This window comes from Scatophagus argus, chromosome 21 (genome assembly GCF_020382885.2).
Source record: "Scatophagus argus isolate fScaArg1 chromosome 21, fScaArg1.pri, whole genome shotgun sequence".
Taxonomy (NCBI): Eukaryota; Metazoa; Chordata; class Actinopteri; family Scatophagidae; genus Scatophagus; species Scatophagus argus.
Window position 1 is genome coordinate 17,283,854 of NC_058513.1, and position 19,436 is coordinate 17,303,289.

Sequence of the window (19,436 nt, forward strand, 5' to 3'; positions counted from 1 at the left end):
TTATACAGATCTGATAGTACTGCAACTGCAGACGTGGTGTATGAATTATAGAGAAAATGCAGAGGGAGAGGCTGAACTCAAGCAGTTTTGATGGCATGGTGGGTGTGTTGATGATGCTTCAGATTATCACGAGGAGGAGGCGTCTCAGGAGTGCAGACATTATTTAGATCAGCAAAAGTCACGGTTAACAAATCAGAACCAAACTGGCCTGTAGATAATTTGTGCATGATGCAGTGTTGCACTCATCCTCTCTAACAACTTATTCAAACTTTTCACCTTTCAAATAATTTACTAAAAATGCTTCAGATTTCAGCTCTAGTTTGACAAAAGGCGTCTTTTTGAGTGTTGTAGAGCCTGACAAGACAGCTGCAAACCACCGAGAACAAAAACTTCTGCTACAGCCTTTTTGAGTTATTCCGGCAGGTTTACTACACTAAATTACGACACAAGGCAGCTTTTGCTCGCAGTATTTACTAAGCTGTAAAAGCACAGTAAATATGGGTATGGATGTCTCCTTTCATGTCTAATTGTGCGTTCCCTTTCACAGCTGTTATCTTTTCTCCTTGCAGCAGAAGAAGAGCTGTGCTCACAATGGGAGAGATTACTAAAGTAGGACATCAAAAAAAAAAAAACGGTGAAAAACTGCACTAGGAGCAAAAATGGTATCGATTAAAAAGTGTATAGAAGGGGGGAAAGGAGGGAAGAAAAAACGAGAGGTCAGTGTACATGGAGAAGTGCAGTCCAGGGGTGGAGCTGCCAGAGCGAGGCTCACATCAAAGATGCGGCTGAGCGTCAGTGCTGCCGCAGGCCTCTGCACGAGACAAAGAGACGGGTCAGGAGATATGCAAACGTGAGCGCTGGATGACACCGCGAACCTACATGAGCATCAAACTCTCCAACATGAGAGATGCCGTCCCGTGAGACTCATTGGACCGTGCAGTATTATGATAGCTAAACCCAGAACTCCCATGAGGCTCCATTTGAAGGTGGATCATACGTGAACAGTAAACACCAGCTAAAAAGATGTCTGCTTGTTAATATGCCAAGCAAGTATTTCTGCTTCTTTATGCACAGTAAGCGAGATCTGGGGTGCTGCAGTGGGGTGGAAAAGAGGTGCTGACTATCAAGAGGCCCCTCAGGGCCCCCGAGGTGTCTTGAATAAAATGCCTTTTGTTATCTGTGAATAAATATTTTATACATTTTCCCCCAGTTCTCTGTTGTTGGGTTGAAATCTCTCAAAGTGGAAACAAACATACTGCAGCTGTTGTTGTGTTATCTGATGAAATCAGTCACAAGCAGCAGCAGTTTGTCACTTTATCAGTTTGTTTTTTATCTGCTCTCCACCCTGCACACAAAGATTCTGCACAGAAGACTACCGATGTGAAAAACTGGGCCATAACAGGCAGCGAAACAGTTTTAAAAACTATGATTTTAATCAAATTTGTGGATTTTTATACTAGACAGACGCTTTCAAGTGATTTCTTGTTAAAGTTGAGGGACTTGCAAGAACCGGACAATAAAGGCCCTGCATCCTGATATTTATCAGCTGGACAGCCTCTTAACAGCTTGATAAGAGTCTTGGTTCACTAAAAATACACAGTGAATTGAATCTACTTAAGATGTTCAGGAATTAGATTCATGCTGACTTTGAGATGTTTATCTTTTTATCATTAAGACAAAATCTATAGCTTTTAAAGACTCCTGAAAGGACTGAATTTAGTCCACATTACATCAACATATCAGTATATGAAGATGCACATAAGACAATCCAGTTTTTCAGGCTTTAAACTGACAGCCTGCACGTTTGAGGCTCCCTCCACCTGAGCCTGACAAAATTAATGTAGTGCTATGGTTATTTGAAGCTTTTCAAATGTTATTGGACGTTATTGGATCAAGTTCTGACCATACAAAGAATCCTTTTTATGTCTTCTTGACACTCAGAGTTGACTCACACTTTTAAAGCCGTTTCTTTCGTAACGTTTGTGTAAGGGTCCAGTTTCTCCTGTGGCCAGAGCTCACAGGTCACCTCGGAGGAGAACAGAGGGTGGAGTGGATGGCAACATGTGGGCAACCAGTCAGCCCACATGGCATCTGGACACACACTGTTCCTACTCCCACAGAACAGCAGGTGATTGATGGCCGTCAATAACAGCCACTCTTGCAAGCTGGCGGAAGGAGTCCGGTGTTGTCAGATGGCTGATTAAACAAAGGAACACGCTTCTCACCTCTACAAGTCTCTGTTCAAGAGATCAGTGGGATATGAAACAGAACTGGAAATGGACAAAGGAAAGTGGTCTTTCTCGAGGGGGACAGTGTGGTTGCTCCACAGATGGTGGAGGCCATCTCACACTGCCACACAGCAGGACGTTTAAACAAGCGTGTGTTTATGTGAAGGAGGGCGACTCCTGCCTGTTGATCTGGTTGTTCTTGTCTCTATGCAGCGAAACCAGTGAGCTAAATCTCAGTCACTGCTCAGCTGCGTCTTTGGCCTTTCAGAAGGACTCTCCGCCACTTCAAGGCTGAATGGAGTTAGCTTAAGAACACATTAGGTGAATCAATAAGCTGGCACACGGTGAGTCACAACTGAAAAGACAGGCAGGCAGTCTCAATTAGTTGCTCATTATTGGAGGGAGACCACTCACTTCTCGAGCGGCTACGCCTCCAATTCTGTTCATTAAAGGCGATCAATACCTCAATCAAAGGTTCATCTGCTCTCATCTGCGGACATGTTGCCATTTTCAGTTCAGTGACGCTCGGTTTTGCTTCTTTATGACTTTACAGTGAATTAAACAACACACAAAACAATCACGATCAATTCATGTTTTTACAATCACTGCTCGCCCTGCAAACACAACCCCCACTCCAAATAGAAAACTGGGCTGCTGTATAAAAACTAAATTTAACAAGGGGCAGATCATTTTCTAACCCTTTTGTAATTTTATTCTTAATGTCTAAATGCTCAAAAAAATAACCAAACAGTTGTCAACACCTGCCATGAAAATGTTTCTGCAGTGTATTTTTTTGCAGTGTATTTTCCAACACTGTTGATGAGCCGCTGAGGGAAAGCATCTTTAGGTCTCGATGTGACACCGTTTTTGTATCTCATTTATGTATCATTCATTCAATCCTCACTGAACTCTTCTGGTAAAATGTCCTTGCAAACGTTATTAATTCAGCTAAAGTTTTTTTTTTGCACCTTGAAGCAGTAGCTCTTTTGTATAGTTTGAAAAGTGTATTATTGTACCCAAAACTAGTTTCCAGGTGCAGACCTTGGAGATGTTTTACTATTTGGTCCCAAATCTCTTTGCACAAGCAGCCACAGGTCAGCAGAGCGGATTTGCTCGAGGATAAAAAGCAGAAATGAACACATGACATGGAATATTATGGATATAAGGAAAAAGAGGGCAGAGGTGAAATGAATGTGTTATAAGAAGGAAATTAGAGTATGGGAGTAAAGGGATGACGGGAGGGAAGCAGAAAAAATAAGGATGATGAAAAGACAGGTGGGGGAGATTAATGGCAGGTGGGAAATGAAGAAAGGAAGCAGGGGTGGAAGGAGCAGGGAGGGAGGGAGGAAAGGAAAAGAGGAGGTGAAGGAGGCCGAGGAGGGAGGAGAGAGTGTGTGCTGAGCCAAATCATAATTGGCCTGGCAGTGGGAGATGGTGTGGTGCTGTTGCTGGGTGGAACATGTGTGTTTGGGGGGGTGGGGGAGGAGGATGATGATGGGGGTGAACATGGAAGTCAGCAAAGAGATGGAGTCTATAAAATATCAAGGCCTCTACTGTACCATCTGAACTGTACAGCACTCAACTGATGCTTTTATCCAAAGTGACAGAAAGACGCTGGGCAACAGTAAGTGCACACGTCATATACATTCAGAATGAGTGAAGCTCCTCTGGAGGTGCAGCCATGAGCAGATTAAATATAGCTCACATGCACATCCCTTCACATTTTGACTACTATATATGTCCACAAAAGAGAGGAGATCAGCAATTTGAAGACAGAAACCTGACTTCATGAATCTGCAACTGAAACTGCACCACCTGTAATGGTTATTTTCACCAACAGCCTAAAACCCCCCAAAACATTTGGGAATTTGAGAAAGTGGAAGGAGAGAATTTTTTTGGCTTTGAAAGTGACATAAACAGTTGGTTGGTTGTCAAAATATTTGCAGATTAATTTTTCTGTTGATTCACTAATCCATTAATAGGCTGATTGTTTGGGCTCTAATTGTGATGCTTTGCTGTGATGAGTCCTACGCCCAAGCAGACACTGACTGTACCCACATGATTTATTTGGCTGCAAATATTTCCACTAACTAAAGAAACTGAAGATGATCAACCTAAACTACTGCTGCGTTACTTCAGTGTACTACAAATGTAGTGATTTCTGTACAAATATATGATAATATACTGAAAATAGCAATATTAATTATATATAAAAAGCAATTGTTACAAAAACAATGAAGGCCTAATTTATGTCATAAAAGCATTTGGGCAAATTCGTGCTGAGCCTTTCACTCAATCTGCACTTGCAGTTTGTTTGCAATTAGCATCTGATTCACAAACACACAAAGTAATTACGCAGTCAACTGCTGGGACAGCATTTAACTGCATTTTGCATTTGAGGGGGAGCCTGAGAGGCAAAGTTCAGAGTTGGGATTTTAAGATCAACGACTCATCATTGTGCTGAAACAGAAATGTTCATTAACAAAGTATCAGCATTCCAAATAATAACCAAGACTGCAATTAAACTTCAGAGGCAGACGATTTTCCCTGCAAAACCGATCCCCACAAACGGTCTGAACGTCACTAAATCCAGCAACACTTTTATCTCCCACCATCAGAGCGTGTTTGAAATGAGGCTTAATAAACGAGTGGCAAATCTGTCAGAGGGTCAGAGCTAATTACAAACTGTTCGCATCATGAGATTACGTGGACTGTTGCAGTGTCTGAGGATGCAATGATCAGTCAGCTGCTGTGAGAGATGCCGTTTGTTTGGCCCACAAAACATCGGAAAATCAGAGCACCAGGTGATGTGTTCAAGGTTAGTTTGCATGATGAATCTTCACATTTTGAGACGCTGGAACCAGCATAAGTTTGACATTTTGACTGACAAATGACTTAAATGTCAACCCGTTCAGCGCACATTAATGAAATCACTTCACTGTGAAGCTTCATATCTGACACACTCATCTGTCACCAAAGCCAGTGTGCTTACGTTACACAGTAAACACAAAACCTCTGCAACACAAGAGAGAGAGAGAGAGAGAGAGAGAGAGAGAGAGAGAGAGAGAGAGAGAGAGCGAAAGCTTGTTTGGCAGTAATTTAGGACTGACTGCAGTGGGAAAGTAGGTCAGACCAAAGTCACACATTCTTTCATTCATACACAACTTCTGACACACACACACACACACACACATTTTTACATCTTTGAATATCATCTCTGATGCATACTCTCTCTCTCTCTCTCTCTCACACACACACACACACACTGGTCCGGCCACTCGCCATCCGTCAATCCACCCAGCCGACCTTCCACCCCAGGCTGTAGCGCAGCACCAATGAGACGAGCAGGACTCCCCACTGGCCCACATAACAGCATCTCTGAGCGCGTGTGTGTGTGTGTGTGCATGTGCGTACGCGCAAGTATCTTTTTGTAAATTTGTAAACTTGCTTGCAATTGCAAATTGGATGTTATATAACGACTATGCAGAAAGATTATCCTTGAAGACCCTTTGGTGACAACACAGAAGTTTTGCACAAAGAAAATGACTATTGTCAATTAAACAACACATTGTCTTTGATACCAAACAATGGTTTACTTTTTAGAAACATGAACACGTTTCCCCACAAAGCCCATTACTTTCTCTGACAAAAAGAAGTTCTTGATCGCAGAAAAGCTGTAGAGGAGGTTTTTCTCCACTAAAATTGGCAAATGTTTGACTTCAATCAGGAACAAACTGAAGAAAGAATAAGAAAAGAAGTTTACATTTTAGTTTTGGTTTACACAGGAAAAGAGAAGCACACTTTATCCTAATGTCTGCAAAGCTCAGTTAAAAGCTTGTGCTGATTGTCCCTCCATCCCTCTTTTGTTCTCCATCTTTGTTTCTCTCTAATCTTTATATTCCTCCCACAGTTTTCTGGTCCCGTACTGTTTGGTTTCGTTGGCATGTGTCTCCGTTGCTCTGTGTCTGGTCTGGGACGAGATGCGCCGTTATTATCTGCAGCCAGCAGGGTTATTAATGGATCGCATACGTATCAGACAAACACGGTTGCCATGGGAACTGCATCCGCAGCGCCCCAGAAAGGAGGGAGAGAAAGAGAGAGGGAGGAAGAGGAGGAGGACGAGAAGTGGAATGTGAAGTGAAAAACAAGAGGTTGGGGGGGTTGGGGGTTGGTGGAGCAGCAGTTGGGCGGGTGATTAATGGTGAAAGAGGAAATAGAGAAGGAAGGATGGAGGGAAAGAGGAGAAGAGAGAAGCCCACTTCTATCAGTCTGAAATATTTGATTCAGCAGAAAGGGTGACCTTGATGAGGAAGACAAAGGCAGCTTGGCTTCCCTCTCTCTCTGTTTTCTCGTATCACTTCTCTCAGCCACCCCCCTCTCTCATCCTTCTTTCATCCCATTCTTATGAACGATGTTAGTGCCATCTTCAGATATAACAGAAAATGCACTCTGACACATTTATTGTGCTTAAATATTTATTGCTCTGTGGAGCTAAAATACTCAATTTTTTAAAAAACGACGTGAATAGAAGCCCTTCTTTTAACTAAAAGGAGCACATCAGGGATTGTGCTGGTTTTATCCCATGTATTTTACATCACAGCTAACTGATACTCAACAATTTAAGAGGGTATCAGCCAACATGTGAGTGATGTGACAGTTTGTAGAGATGCAGACTAATGTTACCAAATTGTTTCACGTTGGGGGGGGGGGGGTTATTACTGCCTGATCCCAGGCAGTCACTGATTGACAATAATTTACATACAATGTTGAAATAAATTATACTTAACACTGTGTGGTGATGCAAAAGAACAACACTGTGGCTTCAACGTGCTTTTTACATTCAGCACTAAAAACAACTACCAGTGATATTTCCACTACTGTTAGCTTGTTCTCTTATCTTGTAATTTCATTTTGAATGCCACTTCCAACTTAGTTTTAGTTCTATGACTTCCGGTATGTAATCCCTGGACTGTCATCATCTCTTTCAATCAGGAGTTAATTTCTGTTTTTATGTAGCTTGACAGGAAGATTTTGTCCAGCCCGGTGGGAACATGAGCCTATCGTGTACTTCAACAACATGAAATACATAAATGCGGTAATTGTTTCTGATGGGCTAACTAAAACCGCAAGTGAATCAGAACTGACTTGAGCACTTCAACAAAAGTGTGCTTCTTTTTCAAACTCAACATCTTCCACGTGTCCTCGCTGCTTATTTCTCACTCGATTCATTTTGCATTGGTTGCAGTCTCTTCCCTCCCTCGCTCTCGCCTCACTATTCCTGACACACCATCACTAACACTCTCTGAGTTTCCTCCTCTGCTCTAAATGTGCTTTGTCTTCTGCCTTAGCACTCCCTCCCCAAATCCCTTCTGCAGTGTCAGAAGCAGACAGCGGGGAGGTACATGTCCAGGTCTTCAGGGAAGGGGGGCAGGAGCAAGGGCAAAAAACGAATACCTGTATTTTTTTTTTAGATTTATACTTATCTTGTTGTTTATCCTATTTTTATATCTTTCACTTTTTTTTTCTTGGTCGGGAAAACTGCAAGTGCAATGTCTGTACGAAAAAGAATTTCCCCTCGGGGATAAATAGAGGATTTCTGATTCTGATAGAACCACATCACTCTGACAGATCAATGAAGGACTGTGGACTGCACGCCACCGCTGACTCATACTGTGGGGTGGGTGAGGAGGGGTTGAAAGAGAAGGAGAGGAGGAATGAGAGCTAGTGGGAGGGAGACAGATGGTGGTGGTGGAGGTTAGAGTGGAGTACGAGAGAAAGTATGAATGGATGAAGACAGATGCTGCGTGAGGGAAGTGAACCTTTAAACGTCTGTCACAGAAACAGATCTGGACAGTTTACAGAGGGGGAGCGAGGCTGAGAAGGATGTCCTCGTGCTCACTGTAGGCCCAATGAATCACGGAGGGCCACAACAAACGACTAAATATCGTTTCATTCAGTTACAGCTTAATGCTCCTGGGTGTTGGGACTGAGTGTATATAAATAAAAAATAAAATTAATGAAAATGTACATTCTTGAAAGTCTTTGCTGATTTCATATTTTCCCTTTTTAGACGTGTGATGCATATATGCCAGTAATTCAGTCAGTTATTACATCAGTGTTTCAAATCGTACAATCTTTAGTTTCAACTCAGAATTGGTAGAGTGTTTTTCCTTTTCTAAACCGTTGCTCTGCAGTCTGGTGGTCCAGACAGTGGATACTCATGTATCTTTTGCCAGGCGGCATGAAGGTGACGGGGCTGTGGGTGAAGGGGGCATGAGAGTTTCCTGCAGATCCTCAGTACAGAAGTGCCTCAACTGTCAGTCAGCAGTGGCCGAAAGGTTAGAGTACTTGTCCTTCCCTCATCAGCACCACTGAGGTTCTCACTGGCAGGCAGAACAGACTGCGGTTGCACTGGGCAGCTTCCAGGTGTGAATGTGTGTCACTGTGTGAATGTGATCAGGGCCTTCATGCTCTCAGCGAATCAACAGAGGTAAAAAATAAACAGCACTGTTGCTAGGCAACACATGATTGAGCTTGCAGAGTTTTACCAGTCCTATGATGTTCCAGCTTCAAAGCCAACAGAATGCTAGAATCTGATGACATCAGACTTGACATCAAAGTCGGACTGCAGAACTCTGAAATCAAAAACCCAGGAATACCACAACAGTCGAGTCAGATTCACTCGGATCAGCTACGAACAAGTGACGTGTCGCACAGTCAAGTCGATTTTACCTTTGAGAAAGTCCTCAACAAAAATCTACAGCTCTCAACAGCAAACTACAGTGTACAACAGACAAGGGACCATGGACCAAACAAACAATCCCGGAAACAGCCAACAAGCTGCTTTCGCTGCTCCACAGGTCTGTTGGGCCCATGCAGCGCTTCCCTCAGATCCTGCCGAACTGCAGCGCGAGCTTCTAGACGCTCGTGGCGCCCTGGAGGAATGGGGGTCTCAGAGAATAAAGATGGGACACAGGATCCACAAACTGAAATATGAGGTCAACAGACGGGACATGTTCATAGACCTCAGGGACAGAAAGTTCAGTGACGAAACACAAAAGAGCCGTGACACCATCGCACAGCATGAAGAAGAAATCTCCAACCTGAAGAGAAGTCTCCAGTACATGCAGAGCGTTCAGGAAGAGAGCGTCCAAGAGAAAGAACACATGGCAGCCAAACTGAAGGCAGAGCGACAAAAGGCCTCAGAGAAAACCAACGAGCTGCTCGTGCTGAACCTAGAAAAACAAAAGATTGTTCTGCAGCAGAACGATTTGCAGAACATGGTCAAGCAGCTGGAACAGCAGCTCCGTCAGAGGGACAACGAAAACCTGACTCTCAGGAAACACAATGACAGCCTCTTTCACAGCCTCACTGAGGCCAACAAAATCCTTCATGCCAGAAAAGCTGAATTTCTGGAGAGCAACAGAGCCTGGCAAGACAAATACAAGGCTCTGCAGGAGAAGTTCAGCGACAAAGAACAGGTTTGGGACACAAAGCAACACCTGGAGGCAGAGAAGAAGAAACTGTCTGAGAAACAACTGAGTTTGGAGACGACAGTCCAAAAGATGGAGGAACAGAAGAAGGAACTGTACGAGAAACAACTCAGCTTGGAGACGACAGTCCAAAAGATGGAGGAACAGAAGAAGGAACTGGAGGAGCTCCGTCACAAACTCAAGGAAGTCAGACTCCAGCTGAGGACCACCACAGAGAAATTTCAGCAGAGCGACGAAGCTTGGCAGACAAAACACGAAGCTCTGCAGCAGAAATTCAAAGACGAGCTGGCCCAGATAGAACAGAGGTGGGAGAAACACGTCAAAGAGCTGGAGGAAGAGAAGAAACAACTCGCCGAGGAAAACCAGAACTGGCAGATGACAGTACAACAGCTGGAGGGAGAGAAAACTGAACTGGAGAAACTCTGTCAGACATGCAGGAAGATTCAGAGAGCGAGGAAAAAGAAAGAAAAAGAAGAGAAAGAAGAGATGAAGAAGAAAGAAAAAGAAGAGAAAGAAGAGATGAAAAAGAAAGAAAAAGAAGAGAAAGAAGAGATGAAGAAGAAAGAAAAAGAAGAGAAAGAAGAGATGAAGAAGAAAGAAAAAGAAGAGAAAGAAGAGATGAAAAAGAAACAAAAGGAAGAAAAGGCAGAGATGAAAAAGAAAGAAAAAGAGGAGAAGAAAAAACAAAGAGAGGAGAAGAAGGCAGAGGGCCGCTGGGGTCGGAGGTTCAACAAGAACTACGACAGCGACAGGGTGGTGGAGGAGGCTGCTGGTTGTTCGGCTCAGGTCGACCAACAGTAGTTCCTTCTTCCTTCGTCTGTCCTGTCTCCACCCTCCCTTCACCCTCTGTCTCCATCACCCCTTCCTCTTTCCACCTTCCCCCTCATTCCTCCCCCCACCTCGCTTCCACCTTCCTAACTCCCCCGTTCTCTCTCACAGCCACCTCTTTCCAAGACACTGAAGCTCAAATTGCTCCCAATTCGAGGACGGCACAGCGGCTCACAGAAACACCTCCACCTCGTTTCTGTGAGCAGTTTGTATATCTCCCTGTGTCCATGTAGGGTTTTCTCCTGGTGCTCAGAGTTTCTCCCACAATACCATGAGCAAAAACCAAAATTAAATTGCTCATGAAAAAAAAAAAAAAGTCCTCAGAAACTGGAAGTTCAATGCCAAAACACAAAAGAGCTGTGATACCATCACCCCTTCCTCTTTCCACCTCCCCCCCATTCCTCCCCCCACTCCCCCATTCACTCTCACCCATCCTCCATGTGGGGTTTTCTCCTGGTGCTCAGGATTCCTCCCACAATACAAAAAAAACAAAAACATGCAGCAAATTCATCAAAAAATATTCAGCAAAATTAAATTTCTCATTAAAAATAAAATAAATAAAAATCAAATTAAGAAAAAGTCAATCATATTTCAACATGCTTGCCTCTCCGAATAAACATACCGAGTATAATACAAATGTAAGACATTATGGTGGCACAAAGTGCTGATATCTGTCATCAAATATTGTTTTCTTCAAGTCACTGTTAATTTAAATAACACTGCAGTTGTATTTGGACAGGATCTGTGTGATTGTAATGGTCACTGGGATGGAGGGTGAGAAACCATACGTCTCAAATGAGATTAAAATCACTGACCAGTTCAGCTAATACTGAAATAACTCCTGTCTTAACGGCTACAAAAGTCAAGTCTTACTTGAAATGTTCTAAAAGATTAATCATCTCAACAAAGTCATGTTTGACGAGTCAAATTACTGAGGATATGGAGGTTTGTGACGTGTCAGTGGTCCAAATGGATTCTGAGGCAACTCCCTCGTTACCGCCTTCGATATGTTTCAGTTGTGTGTTATGTTGTGTGTGGTTATGTTAAGGTACAAAAATCACTTTGAAGAAAAGATCATGATGTGGCTTTAAATACCTGGTTTGGTTACTAATCAGAATCAGAAAGACTTTATTGCCATTGTAAGTGAAGAGGTTTCACATTACCAGGAATTTGTCTTGGTGATTGGTGCATACATAGAACGTAACAAGTAACATATCATAGAGGAATAAAATAAAATAAAATAAAATAGAATAAGGTAACACAAAATAAAATAAGATAAGTAAAATAAATATGTTTCTGGAGGTAGTCCAAAAGTGAGGTAGTGCAGGGTGGAGTATAGTGCAAGTGAGTGAGGTAAACAGTGCAAATGAACAGCAGGTGGATAATGACATGAAAGAATAACTTGAAAACGTCCAGACCTCTTTTTAAAAATAATACGTTTTCAGCTGGAAAATGTCCTGACAGTTGCTAAAATGACCCTGTTTTACCCACAGTAAGTGAACAGCAGTCTCAGGAATTCACAGATTCTCTCTCACACACACACACACAACCAATCTACTGCACAGGGCTTTTCATTAGTCCGGGTGGACATCACCAGCGGTGGCAGCAGTCGGTGGACAAAACCTAAGCTGTTGCTACAGAAACAATCCACAGCACTTTTATAAGAAACCAATTCCAGCTGCTTACACAACACAGAAACTACAATGACAGGAAGACAGAGGAGATTATGTGATCCGGGGATTTACAAGAGCCGGTCATGGGGCAACTTTGTCATTAGGTCGTGACTGACACACACAGAAGAGCAGGAGCAAGAAAAATGTGCCGACCGGCTGTGAACGACACATTTTCCACAACAGGATCTAAAGACGTCTAACGTCACCGTGACCTGTCAAAACACGCCACTTTTCTCGCCTGTTAAAAGCAACAAGAACATTTGTGCACAAGTGTGATGCTGCGTTTGATGGAGTGGAATATTTAAACTGCAGTTTATCACCTGTGAGAGTCGAGGATGTGGATGAATAATTCAACACCAGGTTATTTTTACATTCAGGTCTCAGTGGGAGGAGTGTGAAGCAGAGTGGAAGTGTGTGATACAACGCTGACTGAGAGACAAACCCGCTTAGCAATGCTGGAAACCTGAGCAATAAGAAATAAAAATGATGAGGTAAAATGCATTTACAGATTCAGCGCTCAGCTCGGTCACTCGCTAAGCAAGAGTCTGCTCGTCCCAGACACCTGAGAGCAGAGTTTCATTGTCAACAGCTTAACAGCATGTGAAAAAGAAAACCACAAAGTACAAGAGATTATGAATAATTAGTGGCTGAAAAGAGAAACTCAGCTACAGAGTGGAGAATATGACGTGACTCTGCTGTGGTGAGCTGAGATTATCATGCATTTGTATTTCTGCACATTTTCAAAAATTTTTTCACCTACTTCTATGTGCATTGCGTCCTTGCTTTTAGCCATTTCTGTCTTCCTGCAAGTCCAGTACAAGTGCAACTTAAAACCTGAGACATATTTCTGCAAGTGTTCACATCAATCAATCAATAAGGCTGACTCTGAATGCACAGGCGAACATGTAGGAAGCTTGATAAGCAGAAAAAACAAACAAAAAGAAAGAAAAAAAACAAGAGTACAAAGCAGGGAGACATCTAACGGTGAACTGGGAATAACAGCCAGTCTCTTATATAAGCCCAGTTCCCATAGGCTCAAATTCCCTCATGAGAAAACCTACAGTAACCAACAGGACAGGGCGGAACATATCGCGAGGTCTTCTGGATGTCTCATCCATTTTGCAGGGTTTGTGTGACAGATGAAGAGTGTCTGCTCTGCTATCCTGGCAGCAGACGGTGGAAGTGCTGCAGTCGTATCCACACACACACACACACACACACACACACACACACACAGCGACATGGGGGTGGCTCTGTCTCATCTAAATATAGGCCTCAACAGCAGCAAGGTCTTAAATATTTCATTGCCTCCTCTCCAGAAATGAAGACAGGGGAACCAAAAGAGAACGAGTTTGGGAGAGGGAGGGAGAGATGAGGAAAGGGAGGGGAGGGGGGTGGGCCGCAAGGGGTTCATCAATACAAAGGGGATACAGTCAAAAATAGGAAGCCAAAAAAAGGCACGAAAGAGGGAGTGAGGCAAAGGAATGATGGAGGACGCATGGGAGTCTAATCCCCCCCCACTCCCTCCTTTTTATGCAAATTAAGAATGAAGTATTTCTGAATTTCCCTGCACAACTGGTGCGTCATGGCCGATAAGAGGGTTATCTTCTTACTGCAGAAATCACTGAATCACTTCAATTTCAGGCAACTCGGTGTGCTATTGATAAGTTTCTGCTTTAAAAACAAAAAAAAAGAAAAAATAAATAAACTGAAATATGCCAGCCAACGAAATCCACTCCAGTCCTCACAAAAATCAAAATGCACAACAACATGAAAGAAAACAGATTAATGCCAAGCAGATTTGGAAACTGTCAAAAACAAACCGCGCCTCACGGAAACTCAAGTATCCAGACACAAGCCTTGACAAGCAGAGGGTTTATTCCCAGCGGCGTGTCGTTCTGCTTTGGCCTCGCTGTCACTTTGAGGAGGATAAAGTGTTGCTTTGTTGCTGCTGTAAGCTGCCCTCCTCCCTGCTCACTATTGTGCATATTGTGCAGGGTGCGGCATGGTGAAGGACAGATAAAGGTTAAAGCCACATCTACAGGGAGCTGCAGCGGTGGGACGCTGCATGCAAAGATCATGCAAGAGGGCGGATACACAAACACATGCAGTCGCATGCAGTTCGCCTCTCAGGAATTCCCCCTCATGCTCACACACACACACACACACATTTACGCATGCCGGTGTGCCCTTTGTTCTGTCACGGTTTTGCAGTGATGGATGAGTCGGCATGCGAGGCACATGGGGGAGGTCATTACATGAGGCCTTTCTCAGCCCGACACCCACAGAGAAATGAGCTCCACAATGGAACAAGATACCATCGCGGAGTGGCTGCGACGGAGCCAAAGCACACCTCCACCTCGACACACAGACAGAGCGAGACAAACAGATTCAGCCGCACACACACAAACATGAACACACCAGTCAATACATGTGGCTGACTATTGTGGACGAGTCAATTCAATAATCAGTGAAATGAGCAACTTTGGTGATCTAAAGTAAATAACTCCAGCAGCAGGAGTCAATTTGAAAAAGAGTTGCTGTTTTTAATTTTATTCTGCTGCTGAAAACATGCGTTTGTATTTTTGAAGGGATGTTTTGAAATGTGGATGTTTGGCCTTTCTGGAGTCACAGAATCAAATTCTGGCAAAGACGTGCAGAGATGAGGAGAAACAAAACTGAACTATTACTGCTATGTGTGTCTGTAACAGATATTTGTTTTCAGCCATGTTAGTGTCATAGCCCTGAATGCTGACCTGACCTCCTCTCAACAACTATTCGGACAGATTTCTAAGCATGAGGCCAACAACAGGCACATCTAATCATTTGCAGCAGTACAGCTGGGTAGGTGCACTGGGTTTACACACAGGAACAAAAAGTCCAGTTAGTACAAGAACTTTTTCCCTGTGCAGAAAGTCTGAGAGACGTATGTATGTATGCTTCGTCTGAACCGAACACACGCAGGGCTTTTCACTTAACAGACACGACCCTGAAGGCCTAACTCAGGACTTACATCAGCTGGGCTCATGGCTTTTACACTGTTAACATTGTGGAGAAAAGCATTTTTTGTCCCTTTGTTCCCCATCCTCTCCTGGGATTACAAAACACAATGAGAGCAGATGAATGAAGTCACTTTATTCACGCAGCGGCAGTTTTTTTTAAATGATTTTTGTGGAAGGTTGTTAGAAGGGAGAAAAAAGCATTTCAAAGAATCGAAATGTTTCCCTGCTGATGTAACAGAATAACCTTTTACTTGAACTGCCGCACGATTTTCTGATGAAACCTACAGAAAACGAGTGAAGCGAGGACAAGCCAAGTCCAGTTCGATGCTAAAGGTGGTGGGTGGCCGCTCGAATTTCCTGACGGTAAGTGAAAAGACGAGCAGGCCGACCGCAGTAAGACTAAGCCCATGTGAACTTAACTAAAAGGAAATAAAAAGAGGAGGAGACACTGAGTTACCACATCATATCAGGTTTCAATATCCAATCTGTACGTTTTACCTTACACTCGTCAACAGAACAAAACAGCATATCCTGTGTACAATATTCTGATTATCTGCATGAACTGAATAGGCTGCTATCTGTGTGACAGACGCAGGATTTTCTATTCTAGTTGTAGCTGTGGAAAGCAGAATGAAAAGAGACGGCCCTGAATTGAACCCTAGAAGGTTCATTTAATCTACATGTGGAGGCCGGGGACAACATCAGCGCCAGCCCTCACAGCATCCTGTCCTGAGGAGAGCTCTGAGCTCAGATTAAATGGACATTAAGGTTCAAGTTAGGACGACTGTGACTCTGTCCTCGATGTGCCACATAATCCTCCTGCCACAGGTCACATCAGCTCAAAAACGCACATCTGGACCACTGGATGTCACTTCACCTTTACAAAAATGTCATGTCTCCCTAAATGTGAGCTAGAATCACGACCTCCTCGTTGTATGCCATCAAGCAGTCAATCAGTTTAGGTCCATGTCCAAGACGGGAGCATAGAAGATTAGTGATTAGCCAGTCTAAGTGGACGTTTGGGCCAGCAAATATCAAATGGATAAATTACTACCTCAGAATCAGAATCAGATTCCCTCCTCCACTTGTTGCCCGCTGTCTTCCCCACCACTCACCTCTTGAAGTGGCTGAGTAAGGTGCCGACCAGTTCCCCGATGCGGCTCTCTGTGGCAGGCACCATGCCCTGCAGGCACACCACGAGATCCCTGCTGTCCTTGGTGTGGAACACAACCAGCTGGTCCTTCCCGGGGGACACGCTTACTCCTGTAACCTGGGACAGCGCCGGAGAGGGAGAGGACAAGTGATTAACCACAGATAAACAAGTACACAAAACCCAAATAGAAACACACAAAAAGTAAGAATGTTGAGAAACAAATAACCATCAGCACTGTGGATAAAAACCAAACACGGCTCGTGTACGGACGCTGATGCGTATCAGGAAATTGAGTCGGCGAACCCCAAAGGACGTGAATTCACTGTGGTTGTTCCACCAGGGTACAATTCATCAAGCTCAACCTCCACAGGAGGTAAACATGTGCATTCAGCAGATCTCCTGTTTTAGTGCGAGAACAGAAACCTGACAAAAACCTACCGATTGTGTCGTTTAATTCAGCTGATGCTTTCATCAGTAAGAATATATAAAATCTCAAATCTGCCAATAGACCTACGACTAATGAAGACATTTTGACATGTCACAAAAGGACAAGCATGCTATGTCACGTTAAAACCAGGCAGACAAAGTGCTCACTAATTAAGCCCAACTTTGGCCATAAATTTCAGAATCAGGCCATTTGCTGCCAGATTAGCTGTTGTTTGACGTGCAGACAGACAGACAGACATCATAGTGTTAAAACCTTAGTGATAAACTTGGACATCGTCGTGATGTCGTGTTCAATTTCTTGTAAACCTTTAGAAGCTTTTCACCTTGACAAACATACAATACTGTAAAAAAAAAAGAAAATCTGTATCTGAGTATCTGGTGTCTGCTGGGTTAAGGGATTTCTCCCACTCAAGACTTAAATTAGCTCTTACAGTAGAGATTTATTGATCAGAGCCTCCCCGAACGGCACACCAATGGAGAGCAGCTGGGCTGAAAGGGGAATCCCGGCTTTGCGGTTGGTTTGTTTAGCTTTACAGGTCTTCAAAGTGCACACAAGAGGAAGAAACCAATAGCTTCACAGGTAAACACATCTGAGGAGGTGAAGGAGCTCATTATCAGCCCTGCATTGCTTTCTCTTTTATCCCCTTTCATACTGTCATCTCTCCTCCTTACAGCCTCGCTTTCCTCTTTTCTTACTCCCTCCCCTTTAGGTTTTTAGCCATTTATTTCCCTCTTAATTTGTCTTTCTAAGCTGAACTGAGGCGGCGCATGTCAAGAAAACAGCCACGGGGCAGCCAGTCAGGTAACATTAATATCCTCTCCCCAGATTGCAGTGCTGGGACAAATTGTCCATCAGTGCAGGACAGGATGCTACCGGCGGCTAAACAACCAGCTAGCGTATTTAGCCTCAACATGACGCCTGTGACTTCAGAAACAAACACTTCATGTAATCACCACGAATTAAAGCCTAAAGCGCTGCCTCCCCATCTCACCATCCACCCACAGTTAATTACAAGGAGACGATTACATTTACATTTATATTAAAGGCTTAATTGATTGGAACGACAGTCAGTGTTCTAATGAGCTGGGTAATGATACATTCTGATTCGTTCCTCGTCTAATTTTTTGTCTTGATTCCCCAAACCAGTTTTACCCCGAGTATGAAATCCGTTAGAGGCGTTTATCTGCCCAGCCATCTGTTCAAGTGTTTGTCTGGCCGACTCGGACGAATCTGACAAAAACTTGAGAATGAGGATACATTTCATTACAGGAAGTCCAGCTTGTTTGTGTTGAGATAATAACGATCAGGCTCCCTGCACGTAACACAGAGCGAGATGGGTCTAATGAATTCCTGGAGGCAATCTGTGAATACGAGCGCACAAAATCAGTTTTGAGACGTGTTAGATTAGCTTGTCAACAGTGAAAGATTTTCTGCTTCTCTTCACCTTTTTAAGACAACAAATTAAACGTTTGGGTTCTCGACTGGAATCGAGCGATTTGGAGACGTCAGCTTAAACCTGATGAATACTGCGAAGGTCATTTTCACAATTTTCAAGGAATTATTCATCAAGAGACTAATCAGCCGATGAGTTGCAGCCTTAATTATGATGTGAACAGGACATAATATTCTAACAGAGTCGTGTCAGCGATCTGCATCTCACACCTTTTGGAAAATGCCAGTGTTAATCCTGGATGGGTTGGGGTTGGATCATACTGACAGAATTTCGGATGTTGTCAGAACTTTGGTGAACTTATCTCATAGTTCGAACTGGGATCAAACATTCGGATTGAAGCAGATGCTCTTTTACTCTACTAGTTGTTTTTTAAAAAAATGGATAAATCATGTGGCTCACAGTTCTGCTATGTCTATATTTTATATTTTCTCATTCAAGGACTGTGAATTATTACTGTTTGACCCTGGAGGACGACGTCACCCATGAGGGACAACTTTGTTGCTAATGTCTCGTTTGGGTTTATAAATGCCGCATTGCCAAAGGGAATGATCAGTAAACTCGTGTGCACTTGTCAGTCAAGTGCTCTCTGATCTGATCCACTTACTAGCTACATATCACATCTCACAACAGTCCTGCAAAGACAGAAGGGGAGGAAAAAGTAGCGAGCGCGAAGGGTGTAGGCTCTGTGATGAAACGATTCTACCACAACGAGCCAAGCTTTGCAGCCATTCACGCTGTGAGGCTATGAGGGCACCAGTGAGCCAGACAGTGATGGTTACAGGGCAAAAAACAGTCAACACCCTGCGAGATGCCTCTAAGGCGCGTGAATTTATGGGCACAGTTCATGCTCCATCACCTCCTCATCCTGATCACACGAATGAAGGCAGTAGATCTGCATCAGCTGAGGCTCCTCTTTCGTTCAGAATAACACGATGCACATGGACACCAAACCAGCGTCTAAGCGGCCACACCGCAGCTGTTGGCGGTGGAGGGTTGAGAACGAACACGCAGAAGTGAAGAGGTAGACGGGAGTGAAGGAAACAGAACAAAAATCAAGGCGGGAAAGAGCGCGAGGCCGCGGGGATCACAAATAAAAGAGCGCACAGACAGGAGAACTATTTGTGCACACGCCTGAACGACACCAGACATCAGCTGATC

The 19,436-nt window shown here is 43.7% G+C and overlaps 2 protein-coding genes across 2 annotated transcripts in view; one reads left to right on the plus strand and one right to left on the minus strand.

Moving 5' to 3' along the window:
* Positions 1-19,436, minus strand: part of myo1d (myosin 1D) — an 83,333-nt gene that overhangs the window by 9,662 nt on the left and 54,235 nt on the right. The window contains exon 21 of the mRNA XM_046376529.1: positions 16,340-16,494. Within this exon, the coding sequence (XP_046232485.1) occupies positions 16,340-16,494 (155 nt within the window). The remainder of the gene's footprint in view (positions 1-16,339; positions 16,495-19,436) is intronic.
* LOC124052366 (calponin homology domain-containing protein DDB_G0272472-like) lies at positions 8,898-10,636 on the plus strand. Its single transcript, XM_046376530.1, has one exon. The coding sequence runs from the start codon at positions 9,032-9,034 to the stop codon at positions 10,520-10,522; it is 1,491 nt and encodes a 496-aa protein (XP_046232486.1). The 5' UTR covers positions 8,898-9,031; the 3' UTR covers positions 10,523-10,636.